This window comes from Erigeron canadensis, chromosome 8 (genome assembly GCF_010389155.1).
Source record: "Erigeron canadensis isolate Cc75 chromosome 8, C_canadensis_v1, whole genome shotgun sequence".
Lineage (NCBI taxonomy): Eukaryota > Viridiplantae > Streptophyta > Magnoliopsida > Asterales > Asteraceae > Erigeron > Erigeron canadensis.
In genome coordinates, this window is record NC_057768.1 from 18448604 (window position 1) to 18471406 (window position 22803).

Here is a 22803-nt window from a genome sequence, read left to right on the forward strand (position 1 = left end):
TGGTCTCAGTCTCAAGGGTTTAACAAAGAAATAACATGAAATGAACAGAAAAGGTGAATGGTAAACTTATTTTACTTCCAAGTCGTTTAGAAATCAAAACGATCTAAATTTAGATCGTTTTAGAATCAAACAACTCTAAAATAAAATATTTTTGCCAAACACTTTTCAGTTAGCCAAACATACATCTAAATTCACATTCAATGGATCAAACTACAATTTGAGCATGGCATAACATTCATCCCTAGCCAAACTAACATTATCATTACACAACTTATCTAAACTGAAACGCATCATACCTTTTAAACACACACTCTGATCATGTTTTTTCAAGAACAAGGGGGAAGGGTTTTTGAATTTTCAAAATCATCAAACAAAGCATTTAAACATGTAATAATCATTTACACATATCCTAAACATGCTTCTAATTCACACAGTCAACACAGAAGTACTAACAGAAATGAAAAATTCAAGAAAAATTGAAAAAAAATGAAATCTACATTCAATCCGAGATAGTACCTGTGGATGTGATTGAAATTTGATGATGTTATGGAAAGAAATGATCACAGAACGATTTGGAACAAGACCCTTAACTTCTTTTGATGATCAGCAACAAAAAGTTTTATGAAGATTTTTGGTGAGAGAGTTAGTGAGTTTACGGGTATATGTGAACAGATAAGAAAGGAAAAAAAATAGTTTTTCCCTTCTTAAGGAGAAAGAAAAAGGAAAATGGGTCGGGTCAGGCTGATTTGATCGGATTTGGTTATCTGGGTCGGTTATGGATTTGATTGGTATTGGGCTTGACTTGTTTTTGGGCTTTTTCATATAACAGAATTCTAAAACAATAATAAACAAACAAAATTTTTTTTTATGAGTTTTAAATTTTCTATTTTTATATTTTGTTTTTCTGAAATAACAATGAGTTTCTAATCAAATAGTGCAAATACATAAACTCCCCTTCGATTTATGAATTATCCTTTCTCTCCCCCTCAAACATTGCATGATATAAAACATATTGCACGTAAGCATAGCATCAACGTTTGACAGATAATGAATGAAATTAGAGAGATAGAGGATTTTTACAAAACATGCAGAGGCAAGTTAGCGTATTGGTAATGAGCACTTATTTGAGATGGTTTCTTTGATCAGAAACTCATTCCAGGATCATGTGTTGAATATCTTCCAAAGTGAAAATACGTAACACAGACCTTTATTACCTACAAAAAAATTAAGTTGTTTTTGGTACCCACTGTTGAATGGGTCCTTTTGGGTTTGAAAAATTTGTCATGGTATTGTTTGAATATTTGGGATTCTGTTTCTTTGGAGTTTTGACAGTGAACCAACCATACTGATCCCTATAAATAGTTATACCTTTAAATGTTTCTTTTGTGAGGAAAACTTGATTAGTTTTTGACATCTTGGATATTGTACTATTTTTAGAGATAGTTTTAAGAGCAGAGGTTCTTGAAACAGATGAAACATGAACCTTAATGGTGTTCTTGCCTTTGACAGTTGGTGCAAGATGACTTTTGGGTGAGTAAAATGAAGTTGGAGCAATCTTAGATTTAGATTCCTTCTTTGATTCAACTTTAGGCTTTTTGAAAGAAAGTTGTTTAACTCCTTTTTCAATTTTTGATTGACTTTTTGGTTGAGAACCAATTTGGTAGTCATCTTTTCAATCAATGCTTTTACTTTAGCCTTAAGATTTTCAGGAATCTCAATTTTATGCTCTAAAATCACTTTACTTTTGTCATTAGGTGTGATCACAGGGGTTTCAAAAGAAAGTACCTTTTTGACAGAAACAAGACGTTAAGCCTTCAAAGCTTGAATTTTCTCTTCAATCTTGAAGAATGAAGATAACATTGTGTTGGACATATCTTGAATTTCTTGAGAAGAGAAACTTTCATCCTGCAACACTTTTGTAGAATTCTCACTCCCATTGGATGGAGTGGAGCAATCATCAGAATTATGATTAATCATCGTATGGGTAGGGGTGGTCTCACTTACCTTTGGGGAATAATCTTGAGTTTTCAGATGTTCAATGACCTTTTGTTGAGACTCAACTTTTTGTTTTAGGTTTTCAATTTCTTTTTCCAATATGGTAGTTGGAATATAAGCTCTGTGAGAAATTGATTGTGAAGACACTTGTTGAGACTCATTTTGTTTCATTGAAATGTTGTCTATTTCTTCTAACTCATAAATTGATCTGTTATGAGTTTTCTTGTAAGTATCATTAAGAGCAACATAATCAATGTTTATTTGAGTTGGTTTTGGTCTTTCAACATCATCTGACTCAAAATCATCCTCAGATGGTCTGATGAATTCTTGAATCATGCCAAGGCGAAGAAATTTTTCATCATACAAAGCACCAAGATCTTCTTTTTGAATTTTCTCTAAATGTGTTGGATTCTCACAACCTAAACCAAAAAGAAGTTCTGATTTATCAATCTTTGATTTATTGTAATAAGCAGTGAAGTCCAAAAAAGGATTTTGTTCTATTTTGTAGATTTTCTCTTGGTAGAACAAAATGTTTCCTTTCAAATCCTCAACTTGTTTTTGAAGAGTTTCAATTTCAACTCCTTTGAGAAAACAAGAACTGTTTAAGCCAGAAATCTGTCTTTCATCTTTTTCACAATTTGGTCTCATATCTTTCATTTTGTTTGTGAGAAACTCAACATCTGCTTGTCTTGCATTTGCTCTTATCCATTCATTGGTTTTCTCAAGCTGTAAGGTCTCAATGGTTTGCTTGAGTGAATGGACAGTCTTTTCAAGGTCTTGACATTTATTGGTTAAATGTGCATTGGGTGAAACAACTTGAGAACTGTTACTTGACAAATGCATTTCTTTCAAAGAGTCATAGTTAACTTTGAGAGCATCATGAGCTATTGAGAGTTGAGAAAAATCTTTGTTAAGTTTATCAAACTCTTGTTTAGCTATATTCAAATTTGTTTTCAAAGTAAGATTTTGCATTGTCAAAGTATCAGCAGTTGTTTGAAGAGTCAAGTAGTCAGTTTGAGTAAAAACTTGTACCTCTCTTGATGAAATGTCTGAATTGATGTTGATTGTTGTCATTTGAAATGATTGAATTACAATTTTTTTTAAAAACTTGATTTAGAAAATTAAACTAGAAATTTAGATCGTTTTAGATTTTTGAAAAAATTTTTCTAAGTATTTAAAAAATGAAACTAGAACGATCTAAATTAGATCGTTTTAGAATCTGGAAAAAATTTTCTAAGTGATGAAGAATAAAGATGAAAGAAGAAAGAAAAGAAAATGAAATGTTCTAAAAGAAATCGTTTTGAGGAATTTGTAAAGAAAAGTTAGAACGATCTAAATTTAGATCGTTTTAACAATTTTGGGTGAAAAATTTCTAAGTATGAAAACTTTGAAAATTTGGGCAGAGTAACACAATGATTTGGAAGTTTTTGAGCAGAACCAATCTCAAGGAGATCAGTTACCCAAGGAAGTGTGTGATTCCCAATCACAACAACTTCAGAATCACGATCCACACAACACACAATTCACACAAAATTACACAAGCTAGAACGATCTAAATTAGATCGTTTTAACTTCAAAATGGCTCAAAAGCTAGAACGATCTAAAAGAGATCGTTTTAGTTCCTCCAACAGAGATCGTTTTGGTATACCTGTACATACAAACAGAACAGACAAAACAGACGGTTTTTGATACAAAATTGATCAATTCTCACTCAGTTTTGAGAATTAGGATGTGATCCAAACATCAAAATGCTCAGAAAATGATCGCGCACAACCCTAAAAACAATTCCATATCTCAAATCAACTTAATTGTGAAAATCAAATTGTGATCAAATTTTTTAAAATTTTGATTTTTAATCAAAACTTTGAATTTGATTCTGAAACTTAACAGGATGTTTTGAAATATGATTTGAAATATATTTGTGAACAAAAACTTGAAAATTGAACAGAAATTGAAGGTAAATTGTTGAAGAACAGAAATGGCGGCAAAAAAAATTTCTTTGAACACGACGAAGAAGAATTTGAACAAAAATTCAATGAATCTGTTCTGGATCGTCAACAGATTGTTGTTCGTCTCTGATACCACATGTAATATTGCAGAAATCGTTCGTGTTCGGGTGCGGAAGTAAGGTGAATAACAATGGTGGATGTGTGTGTGTTAGTGTGTGTATTGAGAGAGATGACCTGTGTGAGTGTAAGTCTTGGAAAATATTATTAGCAAAAATGTGACTTCAAGTTACAAAAGGTTAAGGCTTAAGGGGTATTTATACTCTAAGTAAATACATAAGCTCCCCCTCAACCTTATATTACATATACAAAATAACAAAGATAAAGAAATACAACTAAGCACTATTTTTGAATTTCTAACACTTCTAAGCTCTTCCTCGACTATGGCAATCAGCTCTTCAATATAATTCAACTTATTATCAACTTCAATCTCATTCAATGGTACATCAGAAGACTCGTCGGCAAGGCATTTTCTATGATGTGACACATGAAAAGTAGGGTGAATTCCCGATAACTCTTCCGGTAACTGCAAACGGTATGCGACCTTGCCAACCTTAGCCACAATCTTGAATGGGCCAATAAAATGAGGGCTTAACTTTCCACGCTTTCGAAAACGTAACACACCTTTCCATGGGGAGACTTTCAACAAGACACGATCATCAACATTAAATTCAATTGGCCTTCTTCGTTTATCCGCATACGACTTCTGTCGGTCTTGAGCCGCTTTCAATCTTTCCTTGATCACATCTATCTTCTCAATGGTTTTCAGCACCACTTCCGTGCCACCTATTTCTCTTTGACCTACTTCTCCCCAACAAATTGGAGATCGACACTTCCTTCCATACAACATTTCATACGGTGGCATTTGAATACTAGAATGGTAGCTATTGTTGTATGAGAATTCTACCAAAGGCAAGTGAAGATCCGAAGTGCCTCCAAAGTCAATTATACATGCTCGAAGCATGTCTACAAGCATTTGAATGGTTCTCTCACTTTGGCCATCCGTTTGTGGGTGATAGGCGGTACTAAGCTTGAGCTTGGTACCCATATCTTCATGAAATTTCCGCCAAAAGTGAGAAGTGAAACGAGTGTCTCTATCCGAAACAATGGAGGTAGGAACTCCATGTCTAGCTACAACTTCTTTCACGTAGATCTTTGCCAACACTTCGGAAGATGATGCCTCACGGATAGGAAGAAACAGGGCACTCTTGGTTAGTCTATCAACTATCACCCATATTGTATCAAATTGATTTCTAGGGGTCTTGGGCAACTTTGTGACGAAATCCATGGTGATCTCCTCCCACTTCCATTTCGGTATTTCTAACGGTTGCATCATACCATAAGGCTTTTGATGCTCCGCCTTTACTTGAGCACAAGTCAAACATTTCTCAACGTACTTCACTACATCACGTTTCATTCCGGGCCACCAACACACCACTATTAAATCATGGTACATCTTTGTGGCACCGGGGTGAATGGAATACTTCGATTTGTGAGCCTCATCAAGGAGAACTTGCTTCAACTCACAAGAGAATGGGATCCAAATCCTCCCAAAACGTAAAGTAAGGCCACGGGAATCCATAGCGAAATATTGCAATTGGCCTTGAATTCTTTCTCTTTTAGGATCCCGTTGCAAAGCCTTCTCTTGAGCTTCCCTAATTTGATCCAAGAAATCGTTAGTGATCAAAACCCAAAGAGGAGAAACGAATAGGGCATGATGAGAACTCTTCCGACTCAAAGCGTCCGCTACTACATTAGCCTTCCCAGGATGATACAAAATCTCGCAATCATAATCCTTCAAGAGATCTAGCCATCTTCGTTGGTGATTGTTGAGATCTCTTTGCTCAAAGAAGTATTTGAGGCTTTTATGATCGGAATAAATGGTAAACTTGACTCCATAAAGGTAATGGCGCCAAATTTTCAAAGCAAAAACCACCGCCGCTAACTCCAAATCATGAGTGGGATATCGTTTTTCATGCTCTTTCAATTATCTAGAAGCATAAGCAATAACTTTACCTTGTTGCATAAGAACACAACCGAGGCCATTAGATGATGCATCACAATACACCACCATATCTTCAAGACCATTGGGCAAAACAAGAACCGGTGCTTGACTTAGCCTTTCACGAAGTTGTTGAAAGGCCATCTCTTGTTCATCTTTCCATTCGAACTTGATATTCTTGCGAGTTAATTTGGTCAAGGGAGAAGCTATTTTACTGAATGAAACGCCGATAATAGCCCGCTAGACCAAGAAAACTCCTAATCTCCGACGGACTCTTGGGTTGCTCCCACTTCATCACCGTATTAATCTTAGCCGGGTCTACCATAATTCCTTCACTATTAACCACATGACCAAGGAATTGTACCTCCCGTAACCAAAATTCACACTTGGAGAACTTGGCATAGAGCTTCTCCTTACGAAGGGCTTCCAACACCTCCCATAGATGAACTTCGTGATCGGAAGAACTTTTGGAATAAATAAGAATGTCATCGATAAAAACAATCACGGACTTGTCAAGCATGGGACGACAAACACGATTCATGAGGTCCATGAAAGCCGCGGGAGCATTAGTAAGACCAAAAGGCATGACAACAAACTCAAAATGGCCATAACGAGTACGGAAAGCGGTTTTGGGAATATCTTCTTCACGTACCTTGAGTTGATGGTAACCCGAACGAAGATCGATTTTTGAAAAATATGAAGCCCCTTGAAGTTGATCGAATAAGTCGTCGATCCTAGGCAAAGGATACTTGTTCTTTACGGTTACCTTGTTAAGCTCACGATAGTCGATACACATCCGCATACTTCCATCCTTCTTCTTTACAAATAATACCGGTGCACCCCAAGGAGAGTTACTTGGTCGTATGAAGCCTTTGTCTAACAATTCTTGAAGTTGTTTCATCATTTCTTGCATCTCCGTTGGAGCCAAACGGTAAGGAGCCTTAGCAATGGGGTTAGCCCCCGAAATGAGATCAATAGAAAACTCAACTTGCCGTTCAGGAGGAATGCCCGGCAAGTCTTCGGGAAAAACATCGGCGAAATCATTAACAATAGGAATGTCTTGGATAGTCAAGGGCTTTTTCTCAACATCAACGATGTGAGCAAGGTAAGCATGGAACCCATGCGATATGTAACGCTTGGCACGAGCAAAAGTGCACACGTGTATTGAACGCTCTTTCCTATCACCATAAACTACCAAATCTTCACCCTTAGAGGTCTTCAAATATATCGCTTTTTCATCACACGCGATCTTGGCGTTGCAAGAGCTCAACCAATCCATGCCCAAAATTATGTCAAACTCTCCCATTGGGAAAGGAATTAGATTAGCTTGAAAGAGTTCCGACGAAATTTTGATCTCACACCCCTCATACACATCCTTCACTAATTCTATCCTACCATTACCAACCTCAACTTGCAAAGTACTTTCTAAACATGATTTAGACACGGGAATAACGTGAATTACTCTAGTTGCAACAAATGATCTATTCGCTCCCGAATCAAAGAGAATATGCATAGGCACATTATATACAAGGAATATACCTGTGACAACATCATCGGTGTTTCTTGCTTGCTCCATGGAGAGTTAAAAGTACCTTCCCCTTTGATTCCCATGGGTTTGAGCACTCTTCCTCTCCGCCTCCCTTCTTCTTTCTTCTAACCTCTCCTCCTCCGTCAATTTTGGGCATGAGCTTCTCATGTGGCCCTCTTCAAAGCACTTAAAGCATATAATAGGTCTTTGAGGTTTAGACCTACATTCCTGGCTAGTGTGCCCTGGCTTCCCACAAGTGTAACAACCCTTGTCTGCCGCTCTACAAACCCCCGGATGATTCTTCTTTCATTGGCGACAAAATGGGACATTTCTTTTATTGGGGTGGTTCCCGGGACTGCCCTCTTGTCTAGGCCGCTTGCTTGGAGAATTTACATCTTCATACCTTCTTTTCAAAACACCTTCATCAACTCTTGACATCTCAATCTCATGATCCCGAGCCACATCCGCCAACATGGAGAAAGACTCCATTTGGCGCAAACTAATTTTCTCCCGGAGATTCTTCCTCAGCTTCAAGTAAAATTGCTCTTTGAGCAACTGGTCGTTTTCAAGGAATTCTGGACAAAATTGAGCCTTGTCCAAGAATTGAGCTCGGAATTCATTCAAGGTCATGTTGCCTTGACAATCATTGAGGATTCACTCCTCAATTTGGTTACCTCGGCCTCCGACCGAAATTCTTTGAAGAACATGTTTTTAAATTCGGGCCACTCAACATCATCTAGTGCCCCCTTCTTAATAGCCAACAATCCATCCCACCACCTCTTTCCACTATTCCTCAACATACCAACCGCAAAGATCACCTTCAAATGTGAGGGACATTGGCTAGTATGGAATGCCTCTTCAATTTCTGAGATCCACCGAGTACAAACAATAGGATCCCGATCACCGTGATACTCGGGTGGGTGACATACCTCAAAATCCCGAAAAGTGAACTTTTTCTTGTAGGCTCTTTCCCCCGTAACTTCCACCTCCTTTTCATCTTCAGTTTACTGCCTTTATCTTTGGCATCACACTTCTCAAATTCCCATTGCACATTGATTGCAACTTCTTCTTTAATCATTTGAGCGATGTGATCATTCACCGCTCCCTCCAAGGTTTGATTCAATCTCTTGAGTAAGATAGGAGTATATTTTTCTAATGCTCTCCCTATTTGATCCGATATATCCATGCTAGCCTCATCAAATACGGGCTCTTCCTCTTCATTGTGCTCGATTTCTTCATGACGGAGTTGCTCTTCCGTGCTATAATAAGAATAAATGAACTAATTTAAGCACACGACCTATTTCTCCTCACGAGCTATGGTCGAAACCTAAAACTTTATACAAAACCGTTCCAGGTTTGATGCCGTTAGTTTATAAAGCTGTTAGTATTCCAACCACAATAAGGCCGGCTTCTTATTGTGCTTCAAATACTAACAAGTCGATAAACTAGCATCATCAAACACATCCTTCGGTCCCATATAAAATTTCGGATACCTAAGGTCGAGTCTCAACTATGGTTTAAGTCTAGGCACTCACTACGCGACGGAATACCTAAATCCCTTAAACCTCGGCTCTGATACCAACTTGAAAGGACCCGACTCGATAAACCGAAAATACAAATTTTTTTTTTTTTACCCCTACTGCGACTCAGTGGAAAATTTCTGACCTGCGAGGTGAAAAACCTCCCACTGCGCCGCAGTGGGGTTGGACACCTTCCACTGCGACTCAGTGGAAAATTTCTGACCTGCGAGGTGAAAAACCCCCACTGCGCCGTAATGGGTCTAGACCACTCCCACTGCGCTGCAGTGGGCATTTTTAGACCTGTACCTGATGCAAAAGCCAGCCATTTGACACACCAAACAACTCCAAACTATAATATTCATTTGCCTAACTTCCACAAACTAAATTTCAAATATTCTAACAACTATAAAGACACATTTCAAACACAATTACAACATCAACGAGTACACAAAATCAAGGTTTCCATCAAACGGGTCATTTACCCACTTTGACACCTTTTTGACCAAAATTATGAATTCACAACTATCCAAAAACTTTACAACTGGAACATTTACAGAAATCTACCCAAAAGCATGACCCCAAACTAAAATGTACCATGAGCCAGGAAATGAGGGACAACTAAGCTTCTATACCAAAAGATCGTCATTCGCCCGGGAATGACCTAATTACCTTCAAAACGTCCAAATCGCTTCAAACTCTAAATCAACTATCCTCAATCAACAATCACTAGTTCCTTCCTTGGAACTACCTATATAAAAGGGTAAACATCTAAAATATAAGCAAAGGCTTATTGAATATACTTGCATACATTTACGAATACGAAGGAGGGCATAGTACAAGGACTTTCACATGTAACCTATGGCATCGTCATGTCACATTTACATATTCACCTTGCACACAAACAATACATATATGGATCCATATAAGCTAAACAATCATAACAAATCATATCTATCGGGATTCTTAGGCCCCAGAGGTTCTTAGGTCTCATATCACATCAACTATCGGGATTCTTAGGCCCTGGAGGTTCTTAGGCCTCATATCACATAAAATATCGGGATTCTTAGGCCCCGGAGGTTCTTAGGCCTCATAAACAACACATGGGCTTAACGCCGAACCAATTACCATGCTTGGAACATTCACATCTCATGGTAATTGGCCCAACGTATACATAAAGGTATGCAAGAATACTCACCTTCTTCGCAATAAAGAGAATAACGCTAACAACAAGCACAAGCAAGCTTCAACCTAAAATCATATCGAAAAATGCATAAGCTTACATTCACAACTTGACTAGTTCAACCTAGCTATTCACAATCACTAGCCTTTTCTAAACCCAAAACCCAACTCATTTGTCATTGAGTTACTTTCATCTTTAACTGTAACATTAGGTAGTTCACCTACCATTTTCATTCACACAACAATAACTAGTAATATTCATCTTTTCTTACAAACTCAATTCATCACATGAATTTATCAATTTCATAATCAAACACATCTTATAACTCAATGACAACTAGGTTAACTAAGGAATTGGAGAAAATGAACCATAATTCATTTTCTAGCAAAATCCCCCAATTTGGTTTATCCATGAACCCTAATTTCAAAAGAAAGATAAAAACTAAATTAAGGGAATTCAATACCTCAAGATTCAATGAGCTAAATCAAGACTATAGGCTATAATTCCTTTTTCTCCCCTTTTTCCTCTTGATTTTCAGCCACCATCCAAAATCACCAAAACCCTAGCTTGTAAATTTCTAATATAGGTGGAGATGATTAATGATTTTTCTCTTGATGAACTACTCTTTGATTTTGAAAGAATATGAGAAGGAATGCATGAAGGGAAGAAGAAAATGAGAGTGGAAGTATGATTCAACTCAAAAGAAGATGTTTGGCACTTCCTAGGAAATTAAGAGAAAGGGTTAATTTCTTTTACCTTAAAATATTTGGAGTGTTACACATATGATATCAAGTATTCCTGGATTTTGTAATCCAATTCCTGAAGTCAACCCTACATCTTATCTTATTAATAGATATGGTGACAGGATCGTAAATGTGGAAATCTCAAAGAAATTCCAAGTCCCAAATATGAAGCCATATGATGGGACTACTGATCCACGGAGCATATCGCATTGTACTTGGAAAAGATGGAGACGACGCCTATTCCATCCAACCTAAAAGAAGCTTGCTTATTAGAAGCTTTAGATCTACACTCTCAGGATCAGCCTTAAAATGGCTGCAGAGTTTGCCTCCTTTATCTATCAATTCTTTGTTGATTTAACGAATTTGTTTTATAGTCAATTTTCTTGCAGTAGAACCTTTGAAAAAATGACTGATGATCTTTACAAAATAATTCAGAAACCACATGAATCACTTAGGGATTTTATGACTAGATTTACAAAAGAATCTCTTAATATTCCTAAATTAGATATGTTAACTGCTATACAAGCTTTGCAGAGAGGTCTTCACAAGGGATCCAAGTTCCGGGAAGATCTTATAATGACGCTATGCAGGAATTTAGATGAAGCAAAAGCAAGGGCTGCAAGATTTATAAGGCTTGAAGAAAATGAGCTTACTTCTTCAAAATTGGATGCTTCATATGATCGTCCAAATTGGAAAACGGAGACCCCAGTGTTCAAGCCAAGACACAAGCCCTACACAAGACATGTAGATTATCAAGTTAATGTTGTCGAAGAAGATGATGGGGTCGAATATCCTGCCCTGTCAAAAATCACCTAAGATAATCTACGTCGAAGACTTAGATCAATTAAGTAACCAAACTTTCGTTCGTGAGGTTGTGTGTTTGTAAAAATATGTTGAGTTACAAAGATGTGTTGTTAAGAAAGACTTTTGAAAAAGATTATGTCGACTAAACAATAAAGAAGGTCAAGATATTCGCAAACTAATGTAAATAATGCAGAATATGTTAATATAAGCAAGAATCAAATAAATAATGCGTAAACTAAAGAGTAAAGAGCAAGAACACCGATATTTGTTGACGAGGAAAAGCCCTTAATCCTTAGAAGATTGCCAACATAAAAACCCCGAGAGGAAACAATCGTTCCTGCCTTGTTCTTTATTGATGAATGTCAAAATGATTACAATTGGTGGGAGTAGGTTGATCGATCTCTCTAAGTGTATGAACAGCGAAGAGAATAGTATGTAGCGTGTGTGTGAATACAAGTGAGTAATGACTGATGAAAAGTAAGTGTCTAGGATTGATCTACCCCTCCTTCTATTTATAATGCAAATGTTAAACTAACTATCCGATATTTTTGGGATCTTCCACATCTTCAGTTCTTGAATGTTGTTGAAGATCTTGCCTGGTCAAGTGACCGTTAGTGTATTTCTCCTCATGCTGAATTCAACTAGAAGTCCGGTTATGTTGGAGGACTAAGTCTTCTTTGCGTGTTGAAGACATTCTTTACGTGTGTCTTTGATTTTGTACTGTTAGAGGTATTTCCCATGTGTGATATTGATTATCATTGATCCTGCATGTTTAACTCACGATGAAATAATAATAACATTTGCAACAATACGTTAGTATATCTTCCGAATGTTCTGCTGTGTCAAGATCCTGAGATGTCAAGATATCGAGCTTTCAAGATATAGGTACTTGAAATTTCAGGCATAACAATTGTCCCCAAAGTTATTTAATAAAATTATTTTTATTTGAATAACTTTGAAGCTTCTAGAGAAAGCTTTGACCGGAGTCAAATAGTAAAATTTCAAAACTGCCTTAAAGATTGTAAAAAGGATAACCAAGAGTTTTGATACGCAAAGTAACAACTTGGTAGTTCAACATTTACCTTTTACCCCTCTATATAAGCCAACATTTCCACCCATTCATAAATTATCAACAATTTACAGATTTTCATCATGTCTCTAAAATCACTAGGAGATTTTCTACATAAGGTATGTTCAAACATTTTTCATTTAGGTTTCCTTTTTCGTAATTGCTAACTTTTGTTTTTTAACTTCATATTTCAGTCTCTTGCTGATCTTTAAGATCAACAAATCGCAAAAGACAAACTTAATGACGATATCATAAAGACTTTGGAGAGCCTGCTCAAATCCCACAAAGAATGTGCGGAGACTGAGCAGGAAATGAGTTCAGAGGTCAACAAGGGTTTGGAGACGAAGATCAAGATTTTAAACCATACTCTTAGAGAACTTTGTTGTGAACTTGGCGCTACACAAGAGGAACTCAGGGTTAATCGAGAAGAGATGGCAAGAATATGATCTATTCTCGACAAATTGAAGAAAATCAACTTAGACCTTTACTGGGAAATCCAACTTTAGGAAGTATCTATGGGCGATGAAGGATATAATGCAAAGGCCATAGCCCATATTTTTGGACTCTTTTGATAGTAGCAGTATGAATCGGTAGGGTAGTGTATCGTAGGATAACAATGTCTTAGGAGGGGCGACATTGATCTGGAATGATCGATCATGGATGTAAAAACTGCTTTTGAAGTAGTTTTATGTATATATGCTTTTGAATGAAATACTAGTCTTTTGATCCATTTTGATTTTTGTTTAAAAACCAAACTTGTTAACAAGGGTAAAATAGTAAAACGAGTAATTAACATTACTGCGTCATCTGTCAGGTAATTATGTTATTTGACTTACTCGACAAGATATTCAATAAGCAATTAAATCAACACAATATTCAAGAGTAAGATACATGCACCTTTTTGTGAGCGATTGAGATCCCACTTGATGACTATGATCTTTGGCCTGCAATGTATTTAATATCTGTCGGTTTCCACGTATGTCTGCATTAGAATAATACATAGGTCTGGATTCGCATAAGATTTCGTTAGAGCTTAAAATTAAGAGGGACGTTCTCAATTTCAACTTATTTCGTATGGATACTGTTGTTCAAGATATTAAGGGTGTCTCATTATCTTGAAATTGCTTAAGAGGCGCGATTTAGCCTTTTTCAAACGTACTTTGGACAATGGTGGCGTGGTTAGCCAAATCGGGAGATCGATGGTAACATCGATAACCAACAGAATTAATTTCGACGACCTTGGAATTTAACCCTTCAACCGTCTAATTAATTTTTGCGACCCGGGCGATTTTAAGAAAGGTGTAAACCTTTAACCAAAAGTTGGCGTTAGAGCCATTCGGTAGAAATTCCATAATGAAAAGGTGAAAACCTTTAACCAAACATAGGGGTTAGAGCCAAACCTTGTTGTATATTCTTGTGCATGTGATCGTTGATATAGATTCGTCTTGTAGAACCTATAAAACCAAAGATTTATTTGAAACTGACGTTAGCCTTTTGGCTAACGCCACTCCGACGATCAAGTCAGTATCATTATTGTGAAGAAAATAATATATGACAAAGAAATAGAAAATTCGAAGGTAAGAAATCTTACGTGGCTTTGTCGAAAGACAAAGTAAACTACATGTGATAAGTTTTGAGATGGATAACATTCCAAGCTCTTGGAACTAGTGTACCTTTCAAAGTTTGAAGCCAATAGGATCCTTTCCCGGCTTCTCCTTCTATTAAGTAAGGACCTTCCCATTTTGGGTTTAATTTACCATCGGGTTTAGTTAGAACCTTTTTGAGAACTAGATCTCCGATTTGAAATCTTCTAACCCTTATATTTTTATTACAAGACTTAGCGATTCGTTGTTGGTAAGTTGCTATTCTTATCTTGGTTCTTTCTCGTAATTCAGCTACAGCTTCAAGATTTTCAAGCAATCATTCCTTATTGGTTTAGATCCATTTTCAAGTCAGTAAGCTGACCCTTGCGGTAGGTAGATCCATTTCAGTGGGTGTTTTGGTCAAAAATTATCCAAGATAATCAACCTTGAAGACTTAGATCAATTATGTAACCAAACTTTCGTTCGTGAGGTTAAGGGCTTGTAAAATTGGTCTAGATTCAAAGATGCGTTTAAAGTAAGTATGATAAATCAAGATTATGTCGACTTAAACAAAAGAAGGTAGTCAAAAGATTTCGCAAATAACTATATAATTAAATATAAGATAGATTAAGCGAGATAAAGAAAGATAAACGTAAATAAATGCGGAAAATAAAGAAAAAGGAACAAAGAACACCAAGATTTGTTATCGAGGAAAAGTCCTTAATCCTTTATGGATTGCCGGCATAAAAACCCCGGGAGGAAGCAATCGTCCCTGCCTTGTTCTTTTATTAATGGTGTAAATTGGTTACAATGATAGAGCGACTTGATCGATCTTTCTAAGTAAAGAAAAGTATGTTGGTTGTTTACAAGTATGAGCAGAGAAAATAAGCAAGTAAATATGTGAGTGTGTGTAACGTTGTATATCCTATGATCGATCAGGTCCTCATTTATATAGAGCAGCCTAGTAACTAATTTTCCGAAATTACAGGGATCTTCCTGGTCTTCATCTGGTGAACGTTGGAGCATATCTTGACTGATATTGTAGCCGTTTGAAGATATTCTCCTCATGCTGAATTCCTCTTGAAGTCCGATTATGATGCTGGACTAAGTCTTCTTTGCGTGTTGATCAAATAAGACATGTGTTGAATCTCTTTTGTACTGTTAGAGATATTTCTCTTGTGATAAATATCAAGTTACCTGTATAATATTCTCATAGAAACAATACTTGAAGTTTATCGTTAGTAATTCGTCAAGGCGTGTCAAGATCCTGAAGGTCCATGATCTTGAGGTCCCAAGATAATGAAACCTGAAATTTCACCCATAACAATTGTCCCCAAAGTTATTTTGATAAAAAATCAATTTTGTTTAAAATAACTTTGCCCAAAATAATTTTGAATCTTCTGGAGTACGCTTTGACCAAAGTCAAGGAGTTAATTTTGAATTCACCCCGAGGATAAGACGCATGGAGATAAGATAACCAAGAGTCTTGACTTGATAGGTAACTACCCGACGATTCTTTCATGTCCCTTTACCCTATTATATAAGCGAGTGCCCTCAGTCTTTTGAAGTCACGAAAAATCTTATGTCTCTAAAATCTCTTGGGGATTTCCTTCAAAAGGTATATTTAAATCTTCTTTTTCCTTAAGTTATTTGCTTGTTATTTATAACTTATTTATTTCATATTTCAGTCTTTCGCTGATCTCGAAGAACAATAGATCGCCAAAGACAAGATAAACGATGAGATCATCCAAACTATGGAAGGCCTACTCAAATCTTACAGGGAATCCATCGAGACCGAAAAAGAAATGGGTCTGGAGGTGAAGAAGAGTTTGGAAGCAAAAAGTAAGATTCTCAACAATGCTTTGAGAGACATTTGTTGCGAACTTGGCGCAACGCAGGAATAACTCCGAGGGGCTCGAGAGGAACTAGAAAGGGTTAGGTCAATCTTGAATAAGGTGAAGGAGATTAACCCTGAGCTTTACTGGGACATTCTTCTGTAAAGTTTTTGATGGGGAAGGACGGATATAATGCAAAGGCCAGAGCCCATTTTTAAACTCTTTTGATTGTAACTACTATCAAGCAGTTTTATCTTTTGTAAATATTTTCGTTATGAATGAAAAATATTTATCTTTTGATCTTTATTGCTTCGATTCCAAAAATCAATGATGTTAATGGGGTTAAAATTGGAAAATTAAATAATCGTTTGCATGATATCACATGTCAGTTAATTATTACCCTTGACTTATTTGACTATATCAACAGTATTAAATCAAATCAAAGTAATAATTATAGGGTAAGAAACATGCACCTTGTGATATGTAATTAAGAACTACTTGTAAATTGTGATCTTCAAGTATCCAGCGTCTTAATTGTTTGTCAGTTCCACTATATTCCTGTAGCAATAAAATATAAATGGAACCGATATGATCTTTGGAGGGGATTAAAATTAAGAAGGAAATTCTTAATTTTAATATTCTCGTAGGGACATTGGAGTCCAAGATAATGAGGGTGTCTCAATATTTTGAACATGTTGGGAGGCGTGGTTAGCCTTTTCGTATGTGTTTGTGTAATGGGTGGCGTGGTTAACCATTTCGGGAGATCGATGGTGACATCGATAATTGGTAGAATTAACTTCGATAACCTTGGAATTTAACCCTTCAGGTGTGAAATTAATGAACGTGCGACATGGGCAAATCGTAAGAGAGGGTGAAAACCCCCAACCAAAAGTTGGCGTGAAAGCCAAAAGGTGAAGACCTTGTTCCACGTTGCTATGTATGATGCTGAATATCCTTTGAGATCCTACAAATTGAAATCCTTAGAAACTGACGTTAGCCATTTGGCTAACGCCACTCCGACGTCAAGTCACTATCATCATTTTGTAGAATAAACAAACAAATAAATAAATGAATAAATAAAAAAGGATTTAAAAATCATACCTGATTTTGTCAATGAGACAAAATTAATTAGACATGATATAATTTAAGTTGGATGGCGTTCCAAGCTCTTGGAACTAATTTACCTTCTAGATCTTGTAACCAATAAGATCCTTTACCAGCTTCTGCCTCGATCAAATAAGGTCCTTCCTATTTTGGGTTCAATTTCCCATCAGGCTTGATCAAAGCTTTATTTAACACCAAATCCCCAACTTGAAATCTTCTTAATCTTAAGTTCTTATTATAAGACTTGGCGATTCGTTATTGATAAGCTGCTATTCTTATTCTGGTTCTTTCTCGTAATTCATCTAGAGCTTCCAAGCTTTCAAACATTAATTCTTTGTTTTTCTCTTAAGTCAATAGACTTATCCTAACAGTTGGTAAGTCTATTTCAGTGGGCAATACTGCTTCTGCTCCAAAAACAAGCGAAAATGGGGTTTGCCCAGTTGCATTTTTAGAGGTTGTGCGATCAGCCCATAAGACAAATGGTAACCCTTCAGCCCATTTTCCTTTGGCTTGTCCCAGTCTTTTCTTTAGATTGTTCATAATAATCTTATTACTTGACTCTTCTTGACCATTGGCTTGAGGATGAACAGGGGTAGAAGTGATCATCTTAATTCCCCATCTTTCACAGAAATTTGTGGTTTTCTTTCCAATAAATTGTGAACCATTGTCACAAATTATCTCTGCTGGAACCCCAAATCTGGTCAATATATTCCTTTTGATGAAGGATATAACATGAGACTCCTGGATCTTGGAATATGCTTCAGCTTCAATCCATTTTGAAAAATAATCTGTCATTGCCAAAAAATATTTCTTCCCCGTTGAAGATTCTGTCATTGGTCCTACAATATCCATTCCCCACTTCATGAATGGCCATGGTGACAAAACTGGATACATAGGTTCAGCTGGTTGATGATGAATGTTGCTATGTCTTTGACAAGCATCACACTTACTAGCATAATCTTCAACATCTTGTTTCATGGTTGGCCAATAATAACCAGTCCTTAAGATTTTTGAATGTAAGGATCTTCCAGCTGTGTGGTTCCCACATTCTCCTTCGTGAATATCTTTAAGAACCTCTTTGATCTCGGGTTCCTCTAAACACCTAAGATATGGTCCTGCAAGAGACTTTCTATACAAGATACCATTTATCATAGAATAATGTGCAGTTTTCATTCGAAAAGCCTTTGGGTTTTCATCCTTAGGAATTGTCCCATTGCTTATATATTCCTTTATAGGTGTCATCCATGAAGTTTGATTGTTTTCAGATTCTCCAGTTTCACTATCTTAAATAGCTAAAGTTTTATGAGACTCTTTATCTATGACAGGATATAGAACATGAACTATAGGAATACTAGTTTCAGACGACATCTTAAATGTTGAACCTAGGTTTGCTAAGGCATCAGCTTCAACATTTTCTTCTCTAGGTACTTGTTCTATATCGAATAAGTCAAAATTTTCAGCTAATTTTTTAACTATATCTAGATATTGCATTAATTTTTCTCCTTTCGCAGCGTATGATCCATTAAACTGATTTGCTAAAAGTAATGAATCTACATATACTTTAAGGTTCCTAATATTCATATCTTTAGCCAATTGCATACCAGAAATTAAAGCTTCGTATTCTGCTTCATTATTAGTAGCTATGAAATGACAATTTACTGCTTGGGGTATGATATCCCCCTGTGGCGATTTTAGTATGATACCTAATCCTATTCCTTTAACATTAGCAGCACCATCAGTATATAGGATCCATTTTTCAGTTGCTTCTTCTAGCATTTTAACTTCTAAGTCCACTTCTTGTTGTAAGTCAGTACTAAAATCAGCCACAAAATCAGCTAAAGCTTGAGATTTTATAGCATTTCTAGGTTCATATACTAAGTTAAAGGCACTTAATTTTACAGACCATTTAGCCATTCTTCCTGATACTTCAGGTTTTCTAAGCACACATTTTATAGGGTAATTTGTCCTAACATGTATAGCATGCGTTTCAAAATAATGTCTAAGTTTAGTAGATGCCATGACTAATGCAAGTTTTCGAGATGAGAGTACCTGGTTTCAGCATCAATTAAACTTTTACTTATGTAGTAGACGGGATTCTGTATGCCTTCAGATTCCTTTACAAGAACTGCGCTTACTGCATTTGATGATACTGCCATGTAAAGATATAAAGGCTCACCATCTTCAGGCTTCATCAGCAGCGGAGGGGTTGATAAGTACTTTTTTAATTCCTGAAAGGCCTCTTCTTGCTTTTCACCCCATTCGAATTTCTTATTCTTTTTCAGAATATCGTAAATATCTTTGCATCTATTTGAGGATCTTGAAATAAATCTGTTGAGAGCTGCTAATCTGCCAGTTAATCTTTGGATGTCTTTAGCATTCGACGGAGACTTCAAATTTAATATTGCTTTAATTTGCTCCGGGCTAGCTTCAATTCCTCTTTTGGTGACCATATATCCTAAGAAATTTCCAGCTCTGACTCCAAAATTACACTTGGCGGGATTTAACTTCATATTGTACTTGTCCAGGATGTTGAAGGCTACTTCAAGATCCTTTAAGTGATCTTCAGCTCTCTTGGACTTTACCACCATATCGTCGATATAGACTTACATGGTATCCCCCCAGTTGATCTTTGAACATCATATTCACTAGCCTTTGATATGTTACACCTGCATTTTTAAGACCAAAAGGCATTGCAATATAACAATAAATACCTGTCGGTGTCATGAAGGCTGTGGCTTCCTGATCTTTAGGTTCCATTTGTATCTGTTTAAATCCTGAGGAGGCATCCATGAATGTTAGCATCTCATGTCCCGAAGTTGCATCGACCATTGCATCAATATGTGGTAGTGGAAATGGATCTTTTGGACAAGCTTTGTTTAGATCAGTAAAATCTACACAAACTCTCCATTTTCCATTTTTCTTTTGTATGACCACCATGTTTGCCAGCCATTCTGGGAATTTAACTTCTCTAATCATTTTAGCCTTTAATAATCTTTCAACATCTTCCTGGATTATAGCATTTCTTTCAGGAGCAAATTTTCATCTTTTTTCATGAATAGGCTTGAAGCTTTTGTCGATTCCCAGCTTGTGTGTGATGACATCTCTTGATATTCCAGTCATATTTTCTTGTTTCCAAGCGAAAGTCTTCATTCTAGCTTTGAGGAAATCAGTAAATTTGACTTCCATATCTTTTGATATCTTTTTCCCTATTAAAACTTTAATGTTAGGATCTTCAGGAACCAAGATAACTTCCTTTACATCTTGCTCTTCTGGTTCGTCTACATCGAAGACCCTTTTCTGTAATTGCTATTGTGAAATTGGCTTTGCAGCTGACTTCATGCTGGATGTGTAGCATTCTCTTGCTTCTTGCTGATCTCCCTTGACAGTAACTACTCCCCAAGGTGTTGGAAGTTTAACACATTGGTGATATGTTGAAGGTACTGCCTTCATTTCGTGTATCCAGGGTCTTCCCAAGATTATGTTGCATCCTGGGAGAGAATCTACAACACAGAATTTCTGCATCGAATTCATCTCTCCAACATAAACTGGTAATTTTATTTCACCCACTGTATATTTAGTTTTCCCACTGAATCCAATCAATGGAGAAGCCTTTCCATTGATATCTTCTTCCGAGATATCCATTCTTCATAATGTCTCCAGCTTGATGATATTCACTGAGCTCCCATTATCTATCAAAATCCTGTGAACATAATGGTTAGCGATAAAAAGAGTAATTACCAGCCCATTACGATGAGGTTCCATGATATCATCAAAATCTTCTTCAAAGGAGATAATATCTGAGTCCGAATATGATGCTTTCTTCACACTTCTTTCTCTTTTATCTGCTTTGCTTTGCAAGTCTTTTTGCTGCTGAATATGTTGTCCCACACACTTCCGATCCCCCAGAGATGGTATTAATTACTTTTGCATTCGCTGGTGGGGAATCTGCTTTTTGTGTTGATTTTGGTTTGGAAAAGTCCAAGACTTCAACATCTTTGGCCTTCTTCCTTCCAAGGAGTTCTGTCAAATATCCTTTTGCTAATAAAGTGGATATTTCTCTTCTTAACATCTTGCAATCTTCGGTGATATGGCCAAAGTCTTCATGATAAGCACACCACTGGCTAGGATCTTTTTTCTTGAAGTATCCGTCATTTTTCTTCCGAGGCCATCTCACCTTGTCTCCAAGATCTCTAAGCGTCATTATAATGCCAGGAGTTCCTACAGAGAAATAGTATGATGCCAAAGTTGGATATTCGACCCTGTCATCTTCTTCAACAACATTGACTTGATCATTTACATGTCTTGAGTAAGGTTTGTGTCTCGGTTTAAACACTGGGGTTTCTGCCTTCCGATTTGGACGATCATATGATAAGGCATCTACTTTCGAAGTTGTAAGTTCATTTTCTTTGAGCCTTATAAATCTTGTTGCCCTTGCTTTTGCTTCATCTAAATTTCTGCATGGCGTCATTATGAGATCTTCCTGGAATTTAGATCCTTTATGGAGACCTCTCTGCAAAGCTTGAATAGCGGTCAACATATCTAATTTAGGAATATTAAGAGATTCTTTTGTAAATCTAGTCATAAAATCTCTAAGTGATTCATGCGGTTTTTGAATTATTTTATATAGATCATCAATCAATTTCTCAAAAGTCCTACTGCATGAAAATTGACAATAAAATAAATTTGTTAAATCAGCAAAAAAATTAATAGATAGAGGAGGCAAACTCTGCAGCCATTTTAAGGCTGATCCAGATAGTGTCGATCCAAAGCTTCTTTTAAATTTGATGGAATTGGCACCGTTTCCATTTTCTCCAGATACAGCGCGATATGATCCTGTGGGTCAGTGGTTCCATCATATGGTTTCATATTTGGAACTTGGAATTTCTTCGGGATTTCTACGTTCGCAATCCTATCGCCATATCTGTTGATTAGATAGGACGCAGGGTTGACTTCAGGAATCGGATTGCAAAATCCAGGAACGCTCGAAATCATGTCTTTAATCTTCTGAAATTCTCTAGTGATGTAATCATTTGCTCCTTATCCCTGCGATGGATTAGTAAAAGCAAAAGATCCAGCAAAATTATTAGAATTGTTCAAACCTGCACTCATGGTGGCCGATGTTCCAGCAACATGAGTGTTTTGCGGAATATTACTCCCAAAATTAGGAGTCGCAGTTGGCATCGACGTATTAATAGGAGCAGACTCAGGAGCAGTTGGAGTCGTTCAAAACAAATTCCTAGGAGTCATCGGTGGTCTGTTTCAAAAATCCTTGACTCAAGAATTTTGAATTGTGCCTGATTATATTCTTGATTAGTCTTAATTGTCTTATCAAGATTCTGCAAAATAGTAAACAAGTCAGGCAGTTCTTCAGAGTTAACATTCCTAGATCTGGTATTGTAGGGATCCGGATTGCCATAATCGTCGTAAAAACTCC

General features: G+C 36.6%; 1 protein-coding gene across 1 annotated transcript; it reads right to left on the reverse strand.

Moving 5' to 3' along the window:
• Nucleotides 1-21207: 21207 nt before the first annotated feature.
• Nucleotides 21208-21951, reverse strand: LOC122610367. The gene has a single exon (XM_043783362.1). The coding sequence runs from the start codon at nucleotides 21949-21951 to the stop codon at nucleotides 21208-21210; it is 744 nt and encodes a 247-aa protein (XP_043639297.1).
• Nucleotides 21952-22803: the final 852 nt, after the last annotated feature.

Bases quoted from the DNA above. Each gene is read 5' to 3' on its own strand.
- LOC122610367 (XM_043783362.1), bottom strand. From the start codon at position 21,951: ATGACTAGATTTACAAAAGAATCTCTTAATATTCCTAAATTAGATATG.